This window comes from Temnothorax nylanderi, unplaced genomic scaffold (assembly GCF_030848795.1).
Source record: "Temnothorax nylanderi isolate EJ_2023f unplaced genomic scaffold, tnyl_v1.0 TNYL_tig0036_pilon, whole genome shotgun sequence".
Classification (NCBI taxonomy): Eukaryota; Metazoa; Arthropoda; class Insecta; order Hymenoptera; family Formicidae; genus Temnothorax; species Temnothorax nylanderi.
In genome coordinates, this window is record NW_027249098.1 from 1,161,768 (window position 1) to 1,184,922 (window position 23,155).

At 46.8% G+C, this 23,155-nt stretch overlaps 1 protein-coding gene across 6 annotated transcripts in view; it reads left to right on the top strand.

Annotated features, from left to right (window-relative positions):
• Positions 1-23,155, top strand: part of LOC139771184 (protein bric-a-brac 1) — a 352,506-nt gene that overhangs the window by 63,546 nt on the left and 265,805 nt on the right. For 2 of the 6 annotated variants that reach the window (XM_071703759.1, XM_071703762.1), the window contains exon 1: positions 20,839-22,856. In XM_071703759.1, coding sequence (XP_071559860.1) covers positions 21,876-22,856 — 981 coding nt within the window. In that variant the 5' untranslated portion in view covers positions 20,839-21,875. Of the gene's footprint in view, positions 1-940; positions 1,070-20,838; positions 22,857-23,155 lie in introns of those variants that run through there. The other 4 variants (XM_071703763.1, XM_071703764.1, XM_071703760.1 and 1 more) reach the window with 3 other exon arrangements.

Consider the following 23,155-nt stretch of genomic DNA (forward strand, 5'->3'; position numbering starts at 1 on the left):
CGACCACCGACGCCGTCCCGCTCTGTTTTATTATCTCGAGCCTCTCTCCGCACCGAGGGAATTCACTCGCGGAACTCATTATTGAGGGGTTTATTCTGCTGTAACCGTTGCTCTCGCCACTCGCTTGTCTCCCTTCTTCCTTCTTCTCCGTCCGTCTCTTCCTTCGTTTTTTTTTGGCCGCGTACGTCAAACGCATCGCTCACGAGCCAGTCTGTCAACGAGGCGTTTTCATTCTCCACCAAATTTTACCCCACTCCCCCATTCACGCGTGAATTATAAATAAATAGATATGTGTATATATACATATAAAGAGAAAAGAGAAAGAGAGAAATGTAAAAGATATTTTTGAAAAGTTCGGATCACGCGATACCTAACACCATCGCTAGTGTTGTGTTTCTCGCGAGTAAAAGATACGAGCTATACGATGAGTGAGATCACCCGGGTTCTCCGCACGAGTGGGAAAAGTCAGCCGACCGATAAATCATTCTTTTACTTTGCCGCCCGTGCAATCTTCGCCACCACCAGTCGCGTATTTCTGCGGATTAACGTGTCTCGGAGGAAACGCGAAGGGTGGCTTGTATACACAAATAGAAGCCACTTTCGATCTTTAACCTTTTTTCGCTATAAATGCCACATACATACGTACCTATACGTGTCCAGCTGGGAACTTTGCAAAGGAGCAAGTAGAAGTTGAAATAGAGATATCGGGTATTAATAGAAGTGCAGTAAACTGCAGATATCGCAGTCACGCGATCATAATTATCTCGTCTAGATAATTATATTGATTTAATATAGTTTTCGGAAGCGTGCGATCTCATACAAATTTTCGAGATTACTCGCCGGTTCATTTTGCTCTTCTCGGGCTTAATTCGGTCCGCGAAACCGTCTCTCGCCGCTCACTTTTCTCAATCGCGCCTCCTTTTTTTTCTGTTTCGTGACAGGCCGGAGGATCACAGGAAGAGCATCGACGCGCGGATGGACTTCGACGAGAGCAATGCACCGTGCGTGGAAAAAGCGCAGCTTCTACTGCGAGCGGTATCGACAGCGTACGAAGACATGTAACGTACAGGTGAGTTGTACCACTCGGGCATTACACGGCCGGGCGCACGTTGCAATTTCATGCGGAAAGTTTCGCCTTGATTCCACCTACGTAACGAGCGGCCGCGGCGTACCCCCTCATCGCCTCGGCTTCGATTTTCTCCTCCGCTTAAGGAAGCTCCGTTTTGAAAGCGAGAAACGACTCGCGTTACATGGACGAACAATGCCGACGGAGGGAGCAAAAAAAAGGAGCACGCTCGATATATTGTACAGGGTGTCCCGAATATGTACTTTTTCCTGTCCAGACGATCGCATTTCAAATTGTCGAGTATGTAGTCACTAGTCAGTTTAACTTTCAGACGTTAAAATATTAATCTTCTTTAATCATTTTTATAAATTTCAATTATTACGTAGCTTGGCTGTCGCATTGTTATATTTTTATCGAAATAAAATTAGCTTAAAATCAATAGAGAAACAAAGAGAGCGATTCTTGTACAGTTTTCTATGAATATTAGGAATTAATTTATTCATTGAGTACTTTCATTATTACGCAAGTTTCTGAATAATTTCGCTCTATATGTTTCAAGACAAATATAATTTACGAATGTTATCACTTTTATGGATGAAATATCAAGCGAAGTCATCGTTTACCGTTATCATTCCCTTATCTCTAAGATAAAATTCTCATTATATATTTATTATCCGCGAGGACACACGCGTGAGGTGGCGAGAGAGAGAGAGAGAGAGAGAAAGAGAGAGAGAGAGCTAAGCAAAGATCCAACGTCGCCCGTAGTTTTTACCCGCGGTTCGGAAGGAAACGACGAACACCCTGTATAAATATCGGCGTGAGCGTCGCGCGTATTTGCGCGATATATTGCTCGTCGCGGCAGTCATGTGCACAAACTCGGCGACAGAAATAGCGAGTGTTGTCACCGAGAAATTGCGGCGGCCGATCATAAAAGTATTACATCAGCGGTCTGTAATGCTGCGCTCGCTCGCTCGCGCGCGCGTATATTATATGCGTTATTGCTGCAACGAGGCGCAGTGACACAATGTCGATTTGTCGCGACGACGATGCGATCAAACGTGTACGGCGCACACGTCGCCCGCGAAGCAAAGCGTAATCACCTAAATAACCACCGGTGACTGGTCGCTCTGCTTCTCACTCTCTCTCTCTTTCTCTTTCGCCTTCTCTCTTCGCGCTCCTCCCGCCCCTCGCGTCCCGAAGACGCGTCGAGTCGTTGGTTCGATAAAATGCGTTGTACTTCGATCGGCGGTGATTGCCCGTTGTATTGAGGAAGAGAGAATTTAACTTACAGTCGGCCTGTCGCCTGTTGCAATCTATGTCAGGAGTAACAAGCGCCGCGAGAGAATTCGCGGATTCTCCGGAGATACTTAAATTCGTTGACTGAGTCGAAGCTTAATAGAAGATTTGCTCTCGTGCAAACGGCGCGATCTTCATCGTTTTCTTAAATGGAGCATTTACATGAATCAATGGAGTTAGTCACCTTAGTATGTCACGGCTAATTAGTGGCATTTACTAATATATCTCGACCGCGTTATCTCCCCGACTTTGTCTTACGTATAACTGAAATATATCTGGATAACCTTATGCATATTGTTGCTCGCGATTCGCATAGATTTTCGAAATGTTCGAGATTAACAGGATTAGAAACAAGCGATCCACGCTTCGTCCTCCCGTTTCGTGTAATCTAAGTAGGACCTTGTCGGAAGGGGACATAACGGGCTCGCGAACGACGAACCCGGACGGGCCACGTATTAATATAAGCTTGGCGTGACTAATACAACAATTTATCCAGCTGCGGGCATTTAAATAGTTATGACCTAGGTCGCTGGCAACGAGGCGACGAGCGGCGATTTCGTCACGCGCTAACTCGCGCGAATTGAATTCGCCTCGGCGCTTTCGTGAATTAACTCCCTCGTGTCGCCCACGCGGCCCTCACCGATCGCCGCCTGGTCTCCGTTTCTCTCCTTTTCTCCGGTCCAGTATTCTTTTCGATCACTCGTCAAACAATCGGTACAGCTTTACGAGACGCATCGTCGACGGCTTTGCGGAGTCAACTTCGCTACCCTCTTAATCCAATAATTATGATAATGTGGCGGCAGACTCGGATAAGATCGAAGCGTAATAGAGTTAAAATTATTACGGACCGTTCGCACAACATCGGTTGGATTTAACGGGAATTTAACTAATTATCCGTAGACAAAATTAGAACGGGAGATAGAATTAGCTAAAACTCAGTTAACCAGTTCAGTATGTAATTATTTATGGAAATTATTTCCTATAATATTGATATGTTCAACAAAAGATAAATTAAGATTGCTATTTCTCGCGGGTTAAACGATTCCTGTTTTCGCGTACGTCGATGATAGAAAGCGGCGAAATTTTGTGAACAAACGAAAATTCGATTCATTATTATTCCGTTATTTTTTGGTGTCCTGCCGACGGAAAGAAGCCCGCAGCGGCAAACGGACTGCGCCCTTCTGTTTTCCGTCCTGCGTAGGGGTGCCCGCGGGGTGTCCACCCTCGAAGCAGGACGTTTGGCACTCCACACATACACACAGCCCTCTTTTTAATTGTTATATTTATAAGGGGTTGTCTCGGGCGCCGCACACATGGCGGTTCCTCAGCTCCGGGGCTGGAGAACTCGGTTGTTTTTGGACATAGGTATTGGACAGACGTGCCCTTCTTTTCACCCTTCTTCCCGTTCTCCCTTGTAAATCGATACTCGCTCGTGAGGCTCGAACTCTTCGCGCAATTGGGTGACGAAGAGCAGAGATGAGCTTTATATAGGTATACGTACAATGTAAGAAGAATGGGAGCAGCTTCAAAGTATTTTAAATCCTATATTTTTTCATAATGTTTGTTACGAAAATATTTCTGGTAAAGAAAATTTAAAGTCACAGCTGTCTTGAAATAAATTCTAGTTTCAATTAACGAGTGAAGCTATGTAATAAAATATAATTGTAATAAAAGACTAACGGATTTTCGATTTCGATTCGTCGTTGAAAGAAATATCTTACAAGAATTAAAAATGTTTAACTACCTAGATTCGTTATCTTTCCAAAATTGCTAATACGAAAACTGCGTAATTTTCAATATTTTTCAATTTAAACGTGTTGTCAGTGAAAGAAACTTGAAATGTTTAATAGAAAGGAACTTCTTGGCTTATTTGTCGCTCTTAACAAAGCCGTTCTTGACACGATATTCTCTTACGATATTTCGCGACGTCGTACTATCATCCGTACGTCCGTACTGTCCGGTCAACGCATCCGGTCAAGCGGTAACAGGAGGCCACGCGGCGGAGCTGGCGAACGCTGGGAAGATCGCGCGGATAGACGAAGCGAGCGAGGAGGAGAGGGAGCGCGTCAAGGAGAGAGAGAGGAAGGAACGGGTGGATGGGGCGAATATTGGACAACTAATTACCTAATCACTCATTATCCACCGCGGACTCCGGGCGCCGGTAGTTCGGCGCGCCAGGTACGTAGATAGAGGTGGAACGGGCTTGCCCGGAGGGCCATTGTGATACACGAAGCAGAATCATGCACGATCGTATATTATCGATGAGAGGACGGGGGGGATGGGAGGACGGTGGAACGGCACAGCGGCCATCCCTAAAATCCTCCCCCCGCCCCCCCCCCTGACCCCCGCGCTGACCCCCTGTCTCCCGCGCCGCACGAGAGTGTACCGAGGGCTCGCGTTTAATGTTAGCACGGAATCGGAGCCAATGACGGGGCGGAATCGCGATGCGGAAACGACGCTTCCTTTCTCGCACCTCGCACGAGCCTGCCCCGGCATTACCGGAATATCCCCCTCTTCATCGCGCCCTTCCGACTCGCTCAGAGAGAGCTCTCTCTTCCCCGTCTCTCGCTCTCTTCCTCGCTCTTTCTCCGTCGTGTCTTCGATTATACTGCTATTTTCGACCGTGGATGACGTCTGGAATAGATAACGGTTATCACTAATCCATCAAGCCGCTTCTAATACTGTTCCGGGGCGATAGTCTGCCCGCTTATCGCATTCTCAACAATGTTTCGGGAGTATCTTGATGAAGAAAGACAGACGAACTTGTCTTTCTTTATCGCGATTCTGTAGCTTTTTCAATTACGGGCGATTAGAAATTTAGAGCGAATTAAGATTAAGAGCAGCAAAGAAAATGGATAAAATCTTACGCTTTCACGACTGAACATGGCCTCAGAAAAATTTTAATTTAACGGCGAATCGCAGAGATGATTAATGTTGGAATTTAAAAAGCGCCGAAAGACACGGCATCCAATCAAATTTTCTCTCAAGAAACTATCCAGCTATTTCGAAAGAAGATCGTTGGAAGGGAGAGGAAGGAGAAGGCGATACATACGTAGAAATTTATCAATATGGCTCGTATTTCTGACGACGCGTTCCGTCTATTTCCGTGGCTGTCACATTGGGAAAGTAATAGCTCTTCATTAAAAATTCAGCCCTCCTCTTCCTCCCGCCTTCTCTCTGTCTCTCTCTGTCTCTCTCTGTCTCTCTCTGAAGTCCGTCTCGAAAATAACCGGCACGTTTTGAATTCGTATTTTTTTCCACGTCGTTTTTAATTCGATGTAACGTAACGATCCGCCGATCCGCGAATGATTGTCGCGAAGTCGCCTTAAACGTTTATAACGACTCATTTAAATCGGCAGCTATCCCTGTCACGAGGGAGATATTAATCGCCCGCTGAACACGCTTCCTGCAGATGTAATCGCGGAACGAAAATATATATCCTACTTGCAGCATTTTATACCATTTCGAGCATTAATAAGAAATAAAAATATTCTTTCTCGAATATCCCGGCTAAACTTGGGCAACATAACTATGGTTTAATCAGGGTTTCATTGAAGAATGATTGTTTTCGAGCGCGTTTTCGAATAATCGTTTTTTTCAACCGCACTTCCATAAATATTCTTTCTTATTATCCTGCGATTTTTATACTCTAACTTATTACGAATTGACTTGAGCTACTTTACTTGGAATTTTAATTTTCAACACTCTTCAATTTTTAAGAAAAGTAAAGAAGGGATATAAATCAATACTTTATTAAAAGAAGAATAGTTTCTAAATTCATCGACGAGTTTGCTGCATAAAATTTGGCATTCTATATTATGTTTGTTTATTTCGTTATTCTTCTTTTAATTATTTAGCGGTTCTACGTTATACGGAAAAAGTCTGAAAGGCGCCAAAGATACGCTATGGATAAAGCCTGGTTCGATGGCCTTCCGATATGAGCATTCTCGAGATTAGGATGCGGTAAGACAATCCGCCGGATAATCATGGTCGGGGCTGGATGTCGCGCCCGGCGTGGCGTGGCGTAGTGGTCGTCGTCGGGTTAGTCCCCGACGACCGCGCGATGCGCGTTATATGGAGGTTTAGGCCAGCGGACCGAGCTAACTGTAATCAGAGTTGCGGCGTTGTAGTAGCGCGTTTCAGTCGCGTCGGACAGGACGGGAGGAATCCTTGGCGCTGCTGGATCGACCTGGAACGTCTCCACCACCTACCTATCTACCAACCTACCTACCTACCTACCGGCCAACGTTCGGGAGATCGTTGCGTGTCCCCGGATGCACGTGCTCGGGGTCACGGCTGTTCCCGGCCGATACTCGTCCTGGATGGTCCTTAATCCTCTTAAGTGCCGTGTGGCGCGACTAAATATCAATCACAGTTTATATCAACCCTGGTCGGTCGGTGCCCCGTTTCCCTCCGGGAACCTAGAGGGGCTCTCGTACTGCGGGGGCGTAAGGGGAGAGAGCGACGTGGGCGATCGATCGCAAGAACTTGATCGGTAGCCCTTCGGGCAGTCGCGTTATAGCGCAATCATGAAAAGCCAAAAGGATACGATAATCATCTTATAAAAGTTTCAGTGAAAAAATATTAAAGATATTAAATAACAAAAACTATTGCATAAGGAATATAACACATTATTCATATAACTCTGGTTTACTTCTCGCTTCGAATTTTAGTTTAAAAAAGAACTCTATTATATATTTTTTAAATTGTACTTCCGTTTTAAAAAATGTTAGAAGATGGAAGGTCCGAAGCTTTCAGGCCTGCTTTACTTAGAACGCTTCTGTTATTTATGGGCCCTTTGTTAAAGTAAACTCTGACATCTTTGATGGCCATATTCCACGATAATATATTCCATTATGACGCTCATTCGTTAAGGATGATTCATGACTTGCACGCGCGATCGATCGAGCGTTGTTTGCCGAGAGAGAAAAAGGAGCACAGGTAACAGCCTGTATTTATAGGGCGATGCGATCAGTCGCGCTATCGCGTAGATCCATTTAAATACATTTAGGAGATTGCAAAAATGGACTATTGCAACGTCGATGAGTAGTAACTACTTATATTTATAGAGCTAGGTATCGTCGTCGCGTGGATACATTCGGGGTACATTTAGAAGATTGCAGAAATGAAGTTTCGCGCGCGAGTCGACCGACGTATAATTACGCGTTCAATTACGCGCTCCCGGCGATAAATACGGGCAACGCGGGGCTATACATAAAAGAGTTTGCGAACTTAAGCTCGATTAATCGAAGGGCCGCTTCGGGGCAGTAACACGCTACGCCACATTTCACCAACGGGCAAAGATCGCGATAAGTCTTTTGTAATAAGCCAAGTCGCCGTGAAATTAATCTTAATTCTATCAAATACGGGCGCGTCGCGCTTATCTCACGACGTTTCGCAACATCGACTACATCTCGGTCTATCATACCGATCTTCCTGGGGATCGATCGCGGCGGAGGAGAATCTTTCCTTCGCCGCGCGACAGGTGCCTCTCCCACGGGATGCTCCCGCTTCTCCCTAACGCCATTAGAAGCTTCGCGAAAATAGCGGCGCGGTGCGAATAGCGTGTTTGCACTTCGGCGCTGCTATTTCGCGAATACTGGCCCGGAATAATTCCGGGGGTAGCGCGAGGACTCTTTCGTCGAGCGTGGAATATTTAATGGGCGATGACGAGCGCCGTAAATAATTGATCGCATTAAGATTGCATCGGGTCTATAGTTGAGAGCCGCGGCACGTGACGCATCGCGTTCGCGTGCATGTGTGACGCCCGTGTGTGTATATGCGTGAGGCGCGGATTGCATGCACAACGCTTTCGTACGTGTGTCCGGTTATCAAAGAAAAAGAGAAGATAAGGCGAATATCGAGGGATAAAGCGTTGCGGGTTACGATCGGGAGAATATATAAGCGCTCGCGATCGTAAGCTTTCGAGCTTTCTGGAGGCAAGCGGCGCGACGCGCTTCGTCCCCCCTCGAGACGCGGGGATGACAGCCGCTGAATAATACAGCGGACTCGCGTCGAGGTTAGATATTCTTACGATCACCGCGAACCCTTCCCTTCCGCCGATACACGTTGCTAAATCGTCAATTATTCAGGCCACAGCTTGAGCATTTTCCCCGTTTCGATCGCGCACAAGTATATGAAAGTCCGGCCCCGACCGGACATTGTTAACGGCATACGTAACGGCTTTCGTTTCGAATCCCTTACCGAGAGAGCGCGGATTGTTCTCTTTACTCGAAGGGATTTTCAGCAATAATGCCGAGCCACTTGGATCGAATTTTACAGCTGCGAGGCAGCTGAATATCGCAATGAATCTTTGATGGGATTTAACATCCTCTTCCGGAGCTCTCGAATCTACTTCTTGACTTATTATCTTATAAACTTTTTCGATTTTTAATGATCATAAATGTGTAAGGATATTATATCGATACCACGGTCGAATCGACGGATAAATAAAAACTAGGAATCGATCGTACATTTTTTTTTAATTTATAACATTAGTCTTTGTACTATTTTACGAACTAATCTCTGTATACTCTTAAATCTATAGCTCTGTAAATTATTCATACAAATTTACTGTTGTCTGTTTCACATCTTATACCACTATGTCCATTCTATACCCTTATCCTTTTTTAAACGCTGGAAATTGCTTAAAGTTTCTCTTGCGTCGAAACAAACTGCTATAAATCCGGGCGATATTTGAAGACAATTCGAATTTCGGACGCCCAAATTGTGCCTAAATAAAAGTTAAATTCAACAGCAATTTCGATATTTAGCTATTAGTCGAAACTAACAGCTGCATTGTCACGTGCCGGACGAGAAAAAAGAGATTTCTAATTATATCGAATGGACCGGGAAAATTTTTTTTTCGCACGAAAAACTACACGTTTATATGCCGATAAAACATCTGTCCGAAATTCGTCACGGTAACAAACGTTTCGAGAAACTTTTCGTATTTCTGTGTATCACCGGTATTTCCGTTATAGATATACCAATCTCGAGCGACAATCAATTCGGAGTTTCTCGTCTCGCTGTCGCTAGTTAGAGCAATCGAATTGGTTCCAGTTGCTTTATCCTCGATCTCCGCTTCGCGACACCGGCTGTCCTACCATCTTCTCCCCGCGTCCCTCCTCCGTCCTCCCGGGAGCGGGTTAACGAGATCGGGGGACATTTTAAAAGGAAAGAGCACCGCTGCCGGGAGAGGTGCCCCCTTTAATTATTCAGGCGCAATTAACACGTCAATAGGTCCGTTGCACCTGGCTGCTGTCTTCCGCCAAATATGTACGTTCGTGAGATGGCGCAGCCAAGTTCCCGTTCTCAAACATTTCTCTCTTTCTCCTTCTCTCTGTGTATTCATTTATAAGCTTTTTTTTCATCCCTCTTCAACGTCTCTCTCTCCTCGCGGAGACACGGAGAAGGGTTGTTCCCCCTCTTTCCCTCTCGTTCCGCCCGTCTCTTCTCACTTCGCTCTACACACTTTGTGTTCATCTCATTTTTATTTCACTCCTTACTCTCTTACTGCGAGCGTCTGGTATGAAATCTTTAGTCGTGTTGCCTATGGATTATGTTATTTCGTGCCGGGTCAATGCTTTCTTTCAAACAGTACTTTTGTACTCCATAAGATGGCAGGAGATCTTAAGCAACCGTTTGCGAATAGTATATAAATACATACCTTTTGTCTCTCTTTCGCTTCCTCGCACTCTGATTTTCTTATATTTTATTAAAAATGATAAATATACCTTCTCTTTATTAATTATTTTTCCTTTCTTTATAATTCATACAGGTCAGGCTTATATCATACAACCTTCTTTGTCATTTATTTATTTCTCATAGTTGTCCTTTTTCTTTCTCATTTATTATTGTATGCATTTGTACATCATATATTTTTTGCGTATTTTTAATCATTAGAACACAAAGATAATTCCCGTGTAATATTACTTTCTTTCCAAGAAAAGTAGAAGGTCTATTCCTATAATGATTTTCGCAGCAACGCCGGTTTTAACGTATGCTTTTCGAATATTGATGATTAATTATTTTCATGTAGTCGTATCAGCGCGCGCTCCGCGACTCGTTTGGTGATTATACACTTCGAATTATCGCCGCCGAGTTAATTATAATCCGCGGATCCGCGCTCGCGCGGATTAAACGCATTTCGACGTGGCAAACATAGATCGCTTACATCATTAACGTTCCCAATGTCATTACGCGAGTCTACTTTTAGAACTCTTCTTGCGAAGTTTGCCGCGACGTTTTACACGGCAGCATAATAGACAGCTTTAAGTATTAAGCTATTCAAGCATTGATGACCGATTGTTTCCCCGGGTCTTTCGTTTGCTTCTCGATAGACACCGATAACTCCCTTTCCGCCTATAACGCATCGCTGGCCGAAAATTTATTCAAGATCCAACCTGAATTACTTCGCTAAACGAAATCGCAATTAAATTCTTAACACTTGGAGGAGAAATAGCGAGAATAGTCAGGAAAAACATTGCAACACCCAACGGCGGTCAGATACAATAAATGGTGTAAAATCTTTCCGTGCAGCAGAAGGTAGGCGTAAAACGACGCATCGAATTTTTATTTTCGTTCCTTTCCGTCTTTCAGATATTTATGGAGATTTGTACCCGTAGAATTGCCCGTGAATAATTTCTCTCTCGGATGCTTTCTTCCTAAAAAGGATGAGAGGGACGAGCGGGGCCCTCTCGGCAAAGCCGGCGTTTGATGCTGTCCAAGAAGGTCCTTGCTGCTTTATTGCGCTCGCGACCGGTCACGCGTTCGCGTAAATAATGCAGAAAAGGGGTTGCGGAATAAACTGGTATGAGCCCGCTTGAGTTTTCATCGTGCTTCGATCGCGCGCGCCGCGCGTCCCCGAGAACAACAACGTCCCCGGTCGATAACAATTTAATTCTTTTTTAACTCGTACACGAAAAGCGGCGCGACGAAAGGGTCGTCGTACCATAAAAGTAGCATATATGTGAGGCCGCGGATAGTTTTAACAACTTATAGGCTCGTTGGAGTATTACGTATGCAAGAGCGATGTCCTGCCGAGAATAGGTATAATGAAACGTTCGCCTCTCCCGACCGATGTGAACGATCACATGCTCGTCTATCCCTGAATATATATCAATTGCTACGAGCGCTTTTGATTAACGCGAGGGCGTCATTTCGAACGAAATCTGATCGGCTCTCAAAAATTCAGTCAATTCTACAATCTTTCCACCGCGGCTTGGCTCATAATGGTATAATAGACTTTCACGATCTTTAAATCATCACTACTTGATTCTCAGATTTAATTTCGCAGTATCTGAGCGTTTCAAACATTGAAGTCTAGGAAATGGATTGTTGAAGCATCATCGTTTCGATCTTTGAAACGTTAAAGTCTGTGTGATAAAATTTTTGGAATTTGCGTTTTACTATTCCGACACCATTTTTGAAGTTCTGATCTTTCGATCTTCCACGAGGACAAAAATGAAATGAGACGTCGCGCGATTGGTCGCGTAGTACGGGCGACTAATTTCTTAGTTCGAGGACAGGATCGAAAAGGATCTGCTTCGAGGCACCATAAAGGTGGCACTCGCTATCGACAACCTTGTCTTGTGGTCCTATAGGTATACACAGGTCCATGTATACAGATACATATAGTATATACTGGGTGACGCCCGAACGAGAGAGAGAACGCGGCGGGGCGACAGGGGCGAGCGGGAGGGATGAAATGCGGGGTCGCAAGTCGGTATTGTCGTCGGTTACAAATCAAATACCCGATATCATTGTTCGGTACAAACCAACCCACCCACTCGCCCCCTTTCTCCCGCTTTCTCCCGCACCGCACCGCACCGCACCGCACCGCACCGCGTCCCCTTCTGCAACGTTAACCTCGTGCACAACCTGCACGCTCCGCAGCGACTACGACTAATAACTACTGCCAGCGTATGCGGCCGTGTGCGTGAATGTTGCTCGAACACAATGGCCACGATGACGACGACGACGACGACGACGACGACGACGACGACGACAGCGTGTAAGTGGAGAAAACATTTCTGCTACTCGGCATGAAGTCCTGTCATCGCAGCTGAAACGCGCTGTACCTGCTGAGAGAACATGGTGAACAACCCTTTTAACCCTTCGCCACTTCGCTGCGAAGTACAGTTTATACAGGATGCCCCAGAACTATAATACTTCTCTCCACTATGAGTTACAAGTGTCAACTTAAGAAGAACAGAGAAAATCTTTTCTTTATAGTCGTAAATATCAAAAAAGGATAATAATAAATTACTGTATTTTGAGATGTATTGTATATAACTTGTGAATTATATATTGTACAATATATAACTTGTGAAGATATAGATTTGACATACAGGTCGAACGTTGATACAAATTAGATTATTAATGCCGGCAGGATAACAGCGTAAACCCAATTTTCATTGTTTTTAGAAATAAAATAATTTTTAGAAGTACTTAATTTAAAGCCCATTAAGAATTAAGCCCTTAATGTAAAGCTTAGTGAGAATTAATATAAATAGAGAATTAACATAAATTTATATTAATTCTTACTGTTTGTCTTACATCTGTTTGTCTCACATACTGTTCTTAAGTGAAACGTGCTCTCGACAAATCCCGCGGGGATAAACGCGAGATCCTACTCACGTGTGTCCGATTATGTTCGTACGAGTTTTCATCACTGCGCAATCATCAGCCGCAAAATCGGATTGGTCTCGTCGTACGAGGGGGATCGCTTCGCCTAGGCCTCTCCTCGTCGTCTTCGACGCCCGGATTCGCCGGTTACGGATTGAAACGGATGCGCATATAATGCCGGATACATTTCTGAGCGAGAGGGAAAGAGAGAACACGTTCTTAGGGAGATTTCCCGATCGCGCGCGTCTCCCCTTCCTTTCCTCGGTAGCGTGGGAATGTGACCATTTAAATTAGTTACAACATCGAACGCGAAAGGTAAAATACAGGTTGTTGCAGACGTCACGTACTTTCTCTTGACTATATGATTGCTCTTTGCAGATTTTACCTCGAGTTTACCTCCGATATGCTCGAATACTATTTTGTTATTCCACGAATCTCAAGATTTAGATTTCTATTTTTGGAATTAAAGGGAACCCAATCGAATTGCGATATTAACCAGATCCTCTGATTCGTGATTCGATTTCATTACTTCGATTAAGACTGACGAACTTCTTATTCTCTTCTGGCACGTGCTTGTCGCGAATTTGTTAGACGGCGTGTACAAACTTCGACACCTGATAGCTTTAATCGTCGTAGCGGCATGGAGGAGGAACGGAGGAGATTAGGTAGAGAATACCGTCGGTATTTAGAAGACATTTCGAACGCCTCCTCGGAAACGGAGAGGCTGCAAAAGGGGTAAAGCAAGTACCGACGGCGCGAGTGTCGCGAATTGTCGCGAGTACCGCACTCGCGCGTGGCACCCGCTCGTCGTGTAGCATGGCCACGGTAATTAATCAGCGGGTTAATTACGGCTCAGTCGACGAGTCTATTCCTGCATCGGCGAGGACTCGAAATATTCACGCGGATGGCTTTCCTAGTCGCGTTAGGCAAATTATACGGGGGACGGGGGGAGGACCGGCGGGGGATGAGAGGACAGAGGGGGATGAGGAACACGAGAGAGGAGAGACACGACCAGAAGCGCCGGATGGACGAGGGGGACGCGGCCGAGGGACTGCCAGTGGGGGAGGGCGGAGGGAGCAGCAGAGACTCGGCTAGGCATCGCCACCCTGGAGCGGGCGATTAATGATTCAGGGGCAGAATTTCGCGATGCTGAAATATTAAGCGTATAACCCTCTCGCTCTCCACTACCCCTCTCCTTCCACTCTCCGCTCTTACCTCTTCTCCATCTCCCCACTCTTCTCCGTACAGCCTGCTGTCCCATGCTCCCTTTCTCTCCGTCATCCCCTCGGCGCTTCCTTCGCACCCTCTCTTTCCTTCGCACGCGTATAGGATACTTCGCTACCTCCTGCATTTCCCCGGTCTCACTCTTCTCTCTCTCTCTCTCTCTCTCTCTCTCATGCTGTCTCGCGTCCTCGCGTCTGCCTCGCGATATACGCATGGTCCTTTCGGGTTGCACAAGCATGTACACGCGTACTGGGTGCTCTAAAAGCAACGACATGTTCTGGAGGTTGTACCGCGAAGAGCTACAATTGTTTCGATGCATTGGGAGGGTTTCTGATTTTATTATTTTAACGGACCAAATTTTCATTACTTGGCTATAATTGAAGATAAATACTTTAGGAGTTTTTTTTATTTGAGGATTAAATAACGAGGAAACGAGAAATTCAGAACATTGCGACAAAGAAAGAAATATCGCGATCGTCTTCTTCTATTAATAATTCACAAACAAGTCTATTACAAATTCGATCTACAAACATTATCATTTAAGCATGAATGGACGAGATGTGCACTTTGAGCACATCCTGTAAACACGATCATAGGTTAGCCGTACTCTAACTGTGCTTTTCTTTATTGCCATTGTTTGCCCCGATAGACTCGGCATATCGAACGGAAAAAGTTGGACTTGTCTTGGAATAGAAATAAAATAAAAATTAACTGGATAACAGAACCTTCCTATTTATTTAATTCCAAGTGTGCGCTCATCTATGTACTTCAATTTCTTCGAAAAGAAAAGAAATGTTAGCGCAAGTTAAAAAGAAATAAGACGACTGTCTTCGGATTTTTTCTCAAGGAAATATAGACTTTGAATAATAGAGGAGATCGCTCCGGGACACTCGGTATACACTCGGCTGTTCGTGCACGCGTTCGCCCGCTCGCGCTTAGCCACGCGGCGGCAGCATCATCAATATTTCTCTTTGCTCATTGTTCTTGTACAATGCGAGCGCAAGGCCGCTGCCGTCTCTGTAATGTCGGGGGAGTGCCGGCGTCGCCGGAGCAGGTAGCGATTACCGTGGAAATGGCTAATTTTAAGCCACCTCTCACGGGAGAGACACGCGTGGCGCAAGACGGGGCGATCGATCGATCGCTCGCCGTGCCGCGACGAAATAAAGTCCCAATCGAATCCGAAACTTCCTAAAGACCCTGCAGGAAACGATCGCGGGGCTTCTTTAAACGTTCTTTTTGTACAACGAATAGCGATTGCGAGTGGTAGAACAAAAAAAGAGTTCTTCATATTAACGCCTTGTTCTTTTTTGACAGATCCATATATTTATGAAAGACAATTTTTGGGGAAGTATTTGAAAGTGATGATTGTGTGTGTGCGTTTCCGGAAATATAGCTTTTTAATAAAATGAGGAAAAAGAAAATACTTATTTAATAGGTATAAAGGCAGCAACACAGATATATATTTTTTTCATAGGAGACATGCGTTTTGATCGGCGAAGTTCGCGAGATCGAATTACGATTTCAGAAAAACGACGCGTAGGATTCTTATGATTTTACATAACGTAAACCGTTGCCGGTTTCATAACAGTTATCAGTAGAATATATAACTGTTTCGCGCCATATCGTAATTTCAGGTTTATTTTCTTAGTTTCGCGAAGTTTGAGATTAACGGGAGTTGTCGGCGAAAACTCCGCTTCAAAGATATCGCGCGAATATCGCGCTGAGAAGTTAAAGGCAGCCGTTTAGAATACGTTTACGGGCGGGGTTGATACGCGCGCGATCGTGGACGGCCATTACCGGAGAGTGAAAAAAGATTTTCCATCGCGTTCGTCAGCATGCGTGCGCGCGCTGTTACAGGTGGAAACGGTTACAGGTTGAAAATCCGAGCGCGTTGATACTTCACGCTTTTATTCCATCGCGCGCCACGCGCTCGCACGCGCGTCCATTTTTTTCATCTCGTATTTTTTCATAACTTGCCCCCGAGAGTACGTCGTCGGGACGAGAAAGTATTGTCGACCCCTTTCGAACCGCACGCCCTCGCCGCGTTCGATACCAGAGATCGATCGGGAAATCTCAGCCTCAGGATCATCGCCGTTCACCCGATATCACCGCGATTATCGATCGCTCGTGAAAAAAACTAGAGTTTTCTTACGCAGATTTTTCCGACAACTCTTTGACGGGGTCGAAATTTTTCCGTGCCAGCCACGACGGAGGGTGTTAGTATACTGTTTGCAGTTAAACAATATTACGTAGTAAAATTTATAGTCCTCCCCCCGGCTCGGCCTCGCGCGCCCTTACAATGCGCTCGCTCGCCCTACGCTCGCAGGGGTGAAAGTATCAACGATATGAGAAATGCGGACGTTATGACCAGTGCCACCCCCGTCGCCGTTCGTCACCCTCGCGATGATCCACGGCTTAGCGGATACTGTCATGTAAATATTTCTCTTTTTTTCTTTCAAAATGCTCGTGGGATGACATCTTGATTGGCGAAGAAAATCGTTAGAATTGCCGTGCCGTTATCCGAGATAAGAAACGGCGTTTCTCTCTTCCGGAAACTAGGCGGAAAAATCTGCAGAATCCCAAAAGGAAGAAAAGGCTGTAGTTGTTTACAGGCGTAACGTCGGACTATTTTGTAAATACGTCAACATCAACCGTGTTACGGTAACATCAAGCTTGATATTACATATTTGCTGTTCGAGTAACAGCAACTAAAGTTGCTGCGACGGTAAATGTAAGTCGTACGTACGTATTCGCGCTTTTACAACGGTGCAGTACGCCCAGTATTTTTGCTGCAGAGTATACAGCGTCATTCTATTCTGGTAACTAACAGATTTCTATTTGTGTAAGGAATTGTAGTATGAAATTTTACGGAATATAGATGTCATCTCGACGATATTTATTTTCTGCGACGACAAATAACTTTTTATACGGAATTCTCATCTGATTTTTATTATCATGTATAATAAATCATGGAATTTGTAAATTTGTTTGATCTATTGAGCCTAATAAATAAATTATATTTCGAATTTCGATCCGCGAACTTTTTACTTTGTGCTCTCCAGGCTTTATTTGTTATCCCTTTGGGATTCGATACTCCCAATTTATATATTCGTCTAACGGAGATACGCGAATAATTTGTAGGAATGCGCGGAAAGCGCTCGGCCACTGCAAAACGATTAATATTCGCGCAACCTTCGCAATAACGGTCGCGTGCCAAAAGAACGAAGGAAAAGAAAAAGTCACGGCTCGACGTGCGGAAGAATAACGCACGCGGCTGTGTGTGGCTGCGTCGTGTTTATACGCTCCGCGGCCCGTAAAGGACGGGATATTCCTTCATCAGAAAGCCTCGCGGGCGTCGTTATTCGTCCGCATATATCCGACTCATTCGCCGTTCGGCATCGCGCCACCCGTTACCCTCGTTTTTTACGCTTCTAATATCGCGCATACAGTTTTACACCCGCCCGTGATCTGGGGCGAGGGGACGCGGGCCAGGGGCGAGAGGGGGCAGCCCGGTTTCGAGCGGGGGACTGAAATCGAGTTAGAGACTACTCTGCATTCTTTACGACGAATCCGCAGTACGCCGGTAAATCTATATATCGAGAAAAGCGAATTTCCTGGATTTATGCTTCTAACGAGACCGATCTGTTTGCGAATTTTTATTTTTAGTATCGCTGCTCTAATTATAGATAGCGTTACCTGTACTAAAAGCAAAATTTTTCATTAATTCTTCCTCACGGTTCTATCATCGCTGCCCTTTTTTAGACGAGGTATAATGTGGCGAGCATTCAATGAACAGGAAGTTCTTTTCTGGAATGTAAAGTAATCTTTTCGAAATTTAATTGAATCGACTAAATAACGCTCGTTGATTTCTATCTGATTGAATATTATGCTGAATATTCAATGACTAGGAAGTTCTTTTCCGAAACCTGAAGTAATCTATTCAAAATTTTATTGGATGTTACCTTTCGCTGGTTCATAAGACATCAACAACTAAATAATGCTTGTCGATTTCTAGCTGATCAAATATGCGTTGAATTATGCGCATCTTTACAAATCTTGGAAAATATAGTCTCGGTTTAGCAAGAAATTTCGCGGATTTATCCGACGAAATTAAGAGGGGCTTTTTCGACGTACGTCCGACCGCCCTAACGTAACGCTTGCTATTACCAAAATTCGAGTTAATAGCCAGTTAAGGGAGTCCAGCCGGCGGGTCTCGTAAGGGTCGAACGCGGAGGACCTGTCTCTCTTTGTAGCCTTAATTCAATTAAGACCGCCATCTTTCCCGGCCGGCACCGTCGACGTAACTCCGTTATCGAGGCACGACTGCCCAAATTCGATCGTCAATACCGTCTTGTTGGTCTCCGGGACACGGCAGACGGTAAAACCGCGTCGACGCTGAATAATCGTCTGCTCTTTGCATCCCCAATTACTCCGCCACGTGCCGCCGCCGGGAAAAAAAGGGGCAGAGAATCCTTTGGGGTGCGGCTCGCGAGATTGTAGTTAATACGATGAATAATAATCTACTGAGCTACTCTCGCCGGCGAATAGGCCGATATTAGAATAAATAGCGAGAATAAATATGGAGGACCTACCCGCGATTTCTCCAGAACGACATTACTAGAGCAGCATATTTGAATAGTCGGTGAAGGGTAAACTCGGGTAAGATGACCATACAGGAAAAATGGCCAACCCATGTTCATTCGATGTTTCATGACGAGCTAGATTGAAAGAACACAGGTTGGCCATCTTACCCGAGTTTACCCTACACGTTTAAGATCGCTACCATACTCCTACTTTGGAACATTGCTGTAGCGTGTAAATATTTTAATGCAGTTTCTATTACAGCCATCTATCTTTGCTATAGACGTCTATTCTGGAACTTCCCAAACTTCGTACATCGAAAAGACGTTCGCGACTCTTTCTTATTTCGCAAATAATTCAGAGATAGAGAACATGCCATCTTGTGCTATCTTAAAAAATATTCATTATTGCACCAAAAAAGCTCGCTCACATGCCTATCGTTCGTCTTATGAATTTCTACTGTTAGTTCTTATCTCGTTTAATTAGCGATTCTAAAATTGTTGTGGATATACATGCTTGCAAGTAAAGATCTCACATGTGCTATAGCTCTCTTTTGAGAAATATATCCCAGACTCGGCGTAAAATATCATTCATTCGTCAACTTAGGGCGCTAATTTATTACAGCTGCTTCCGAGAAGAAGAAATGCCGCGAGTAATCGACCTGTGTAACGTGGTGTACCCAGACTCATTTAGAAGATACGGTTAGAGCGTACGTTTCCACTCGTTCGTCTCGCCGCTATCAGGACAATCGTTATTGTGCGCAGATGCAATAAGATCCTTGCACTTAATGTACGAGAGACGAGAAATTCAAAAACGCCGTCCGTGGTCTGTACAAGTCTCTTTACGCCGCTGCCGCCAGCGTTCGTTGAACTCACTTACACCAGCTGTAAAAGAACAAATTTACCCAACTTTTTTCATGGCGTCGGCAAACTAAACGCTACATACACTTTTTTGCATCTCTATACATCTCTGTAAAGGAATCGAGTCCAAGTCCATTCAGACACCGTCCATTTCAGTTTTGGTTTTTAATTCAAGGAAACTTAAAAGATGCAAATATCAGTTCCCCATTGGTTCTGAATTCTGAATGCTTCACTAGAGAAATTATTGACAATTTCGTCGACGATTGTTTGTTATTTATCTCGAAGAAATTCTGAAATCGTCTAAATATCGTGTATCAAAAAACATCTTCGCGTTACCCACTCGTTTAAATCTCACCATTCTCACCGCTCACATAGGTACAACCTACTTTCATATGGTATAGGTCGCGCGATTCTTTCCTAGAATGCATTGATTCCTACGCGATACCTGCAGAAAGAGAGAGCACCGTCCCCGTCATCGTCGTCGCCGTCGTCGTCGTCGTCGTCGTCGACGTCGTCGTCGTCGTGCACTCCACCTCCGCTCGGCGGTACTAGTATAACGACAGAACAACCACCACCACCACCTCCGCCATCAGCAAAGCGCGGCCTCCTCTCATCATCATCAGCGGATCGCCGTTTCGGGAGGCCGATCGGTGGGCCTCGCCGGGGCCGATGCCGCGAGAGAGAGAATTCTCTCCTTCTCGGACGGCGAACAAAACGAGACGCGCGGTCTCGCGGGAGTCCGCGAGAGTGAGAGAGGCGGTTATGAGGCGGTCTCCGGGGGCGGCGCCTGTCGGCGCGTCCGATCGGAAGGCAAGCCGCGCGATTGGCCGGCACTGCAGCGGTGCGAGGGGAACGTGAGGACGCGTGAGGTACGGCGGTGGGCGCCTCCACCCGCGCGGCGCGCAACATTGCCGTCTCCTTGCCGCGGTACGCGTCTCTCTCTCCCGCCGCCGCCGCCGCCGCCGCCGCGCCGTCACTGCCGCCGCCGCCGCCGCCGCCGTCGCTGCCGCTACCGCCGCTCACGCCGCGCCGCACCGCGTCCTCACGCGACGAGCGCGCGCGATATCGGCCGCACCACCGCCACCGCCACCGCCGCCGCCGCCGCCGCCGCTGCCGCCGCCGCCGCCGTCGCCGTCGCCGCTGCTGCCGCTGCCGTTGCCGCTGCCGCGAAGCGCTGCGCCGCGCATGGTGCCACCACTGCCGTTCGAGCGAACCGCCGCCGCGTTGCTGGCCCTCTCAGTCGCGACGCGCTCGTCACGGGGTGCAGATCGTACGTCGTTCGTCGCTTCGACACCCTTCGCCGCGCGCAGCACGCGCTTCTCACGCGGACAGTCGGCCGCCGTACGTCGCACGGCATTTACCGCGTTTCGCATTCGTATCCCGTATTATCCGTAACGCGCGATTTCGTCGCGGAAACCACAACGTCGTCGTCGTGATCGTTGTTGTCGCGTTTCGAGGTGGTTGGTGGTGGGTGGTTGATGGTGAAGTCTGATTCTCTCTTGGACAATACACGCCTGACCGCGATAGAGACATTTTCGATGAGACTAAAATAAGTGACAGTAGCTAGACACTGTAAATAAAAAGAGAGAGAGAGAGAGAGAGAAGTTACAGCGAGAGGGAGAGTAAAGATTAAGTGTGCCGCGTGGTGCATCGACATAGGATAGACGTGTCCCCCCCTCCTCCCGTCTCGGGATTATCCTGATCCCTCGGGAGACCCCCCGTCGTGTATGATGCTTCGTTGTGGAAGACAAGGCGAACTCTAACTTTTTCAAAAGCGGTGGGAGTGGATTAGAGTACGGTGTATTTCCGAGCCACGTTTCGGAGCTAGGCTGAAAGATGCTCGACCGCGACGTCCCAACGGGACGATGACGCCCGCGTCGGTTCGCGTCTGACAGATCCGCGCACGTTGCCACGAGGCGCGCGGATAAAGCTCTCACACTCTCCCCGCGTCGTTTCGCGCGGACATCTGGAGATTTTGCGTGTGGCTGTGCATGTGTGTGTTTGCAGATGCGGCCTCGTTGCTGATCCGATCAAGGTGAACGTTGCCGAGAAGCCGAGGCGAGACGCACCACGAGGAGGAGACTGGAGGAAGAGACGAAAAGACGAGAAGAGGAAGAACAGTGGAGAAAGCGTAAAAGGAAAGAATCGCCTGGCGAAATAGTGGAGCAAGAGATACTCCTCTCCGAGAAATACGAGCGGAAGGTGCATCACGTGCGATCATGACGCAACAAAGCGGCGCTGGGTCACCCCAGCAGTTCTGTCTGCGCTGGAACAATTATCAGACCAATCTGACCAACGTCTTCGATCAGCTTCTACAGAGCGAGAGCTTCGTGGACGTGACCCTGGCCTGCGACGGGCATAGCGTCAAGGCCCACAAGATGGTCCTGTCGGCCTGCAGCCCGTACTTTCAGGCGCTCTTCTTCGACAACCCCTGCCAGCATCCGATCGTTATCATGAAGGATATTAAATGGCCGGAGCTCAAGGCCGCGGTCGAATTCATGTACAAGGGCGAGATCAATGTCTCCCAGGAGCAGATCGGGCCGTTGCTTAAGGTCGCGGAGAGTCTCAAGATCCGCGGCCTCGCGGACGTCAACAGCGAGCAGGAGCTGACGTCCAGGCCGACTCTGGAAGAGGTCGCGACCGCGGCGTTGCAGCGGAAGAATAAGCGTCGTCGGATGTCCGGCGAGCGCTCGCCGTCCGGCAACAGTCCGGAACGCGTCGGCTCCGGCAGCATCGGCCCCGACGATCAGGATATCATCGGCAGCAACATCGTCGTGCCCGAGATTCACAGCATGGTGCCGTCAACTGCTAGCTCGACCCCGAGGTCCCTTGGCTCGCCCAGCACGCCCAGCATGCCCAGCATCTCCGTCACGCCGCAGATCAACCTGCAGGAACTTCCGGTCTCGCTGCCCCTACCACCACCCCCGCCGCCACCGCCGCAGGGACAGCAGAGCTCGCACCCCATGCCGACCCACCACGTGCCCGGCCACGTGACTTCCGGTCCGCACGCGCCCGTCAACCACCTGGGCGGCCACGGCCAACAGCTCAGCGTGCAGCAACAGCAACAGCAACAACAGCAACAGCAGCAGCAACAACAACAGCAGCAGCATCATCAGCAGAGTGCCGGCAATCAGTCTGGTGCCGGTGACGACCTCGAGATCAAGCCCGGCATCGCGGAGATGATTCGGGAGGAGGAAAGGGTGAGTCGAGTTTTTTTTTTATCTATGATCCCCCTTTCTATATTTTGTAATGCGAGAGAAAAAGTTCGTTATTTGAAAATTAATACGTTAGATCTCGGTAATGCAAGTAATAGAGCAGCTTCTTCGCGAAAATTATCAGGAGAATAATTAGCGCTGGCACTCAGAGAGCGCTATGTTAATACCATTAACGTGAAAAAAGTGGCTTCCCGTAATTCGCGAGAGGATTAAGTTAAATCTGCGTTAAATGTTAAAAGATTTGAATGCATCAATGATTATCGTTCTAAGCGCGAAAAAGCTTT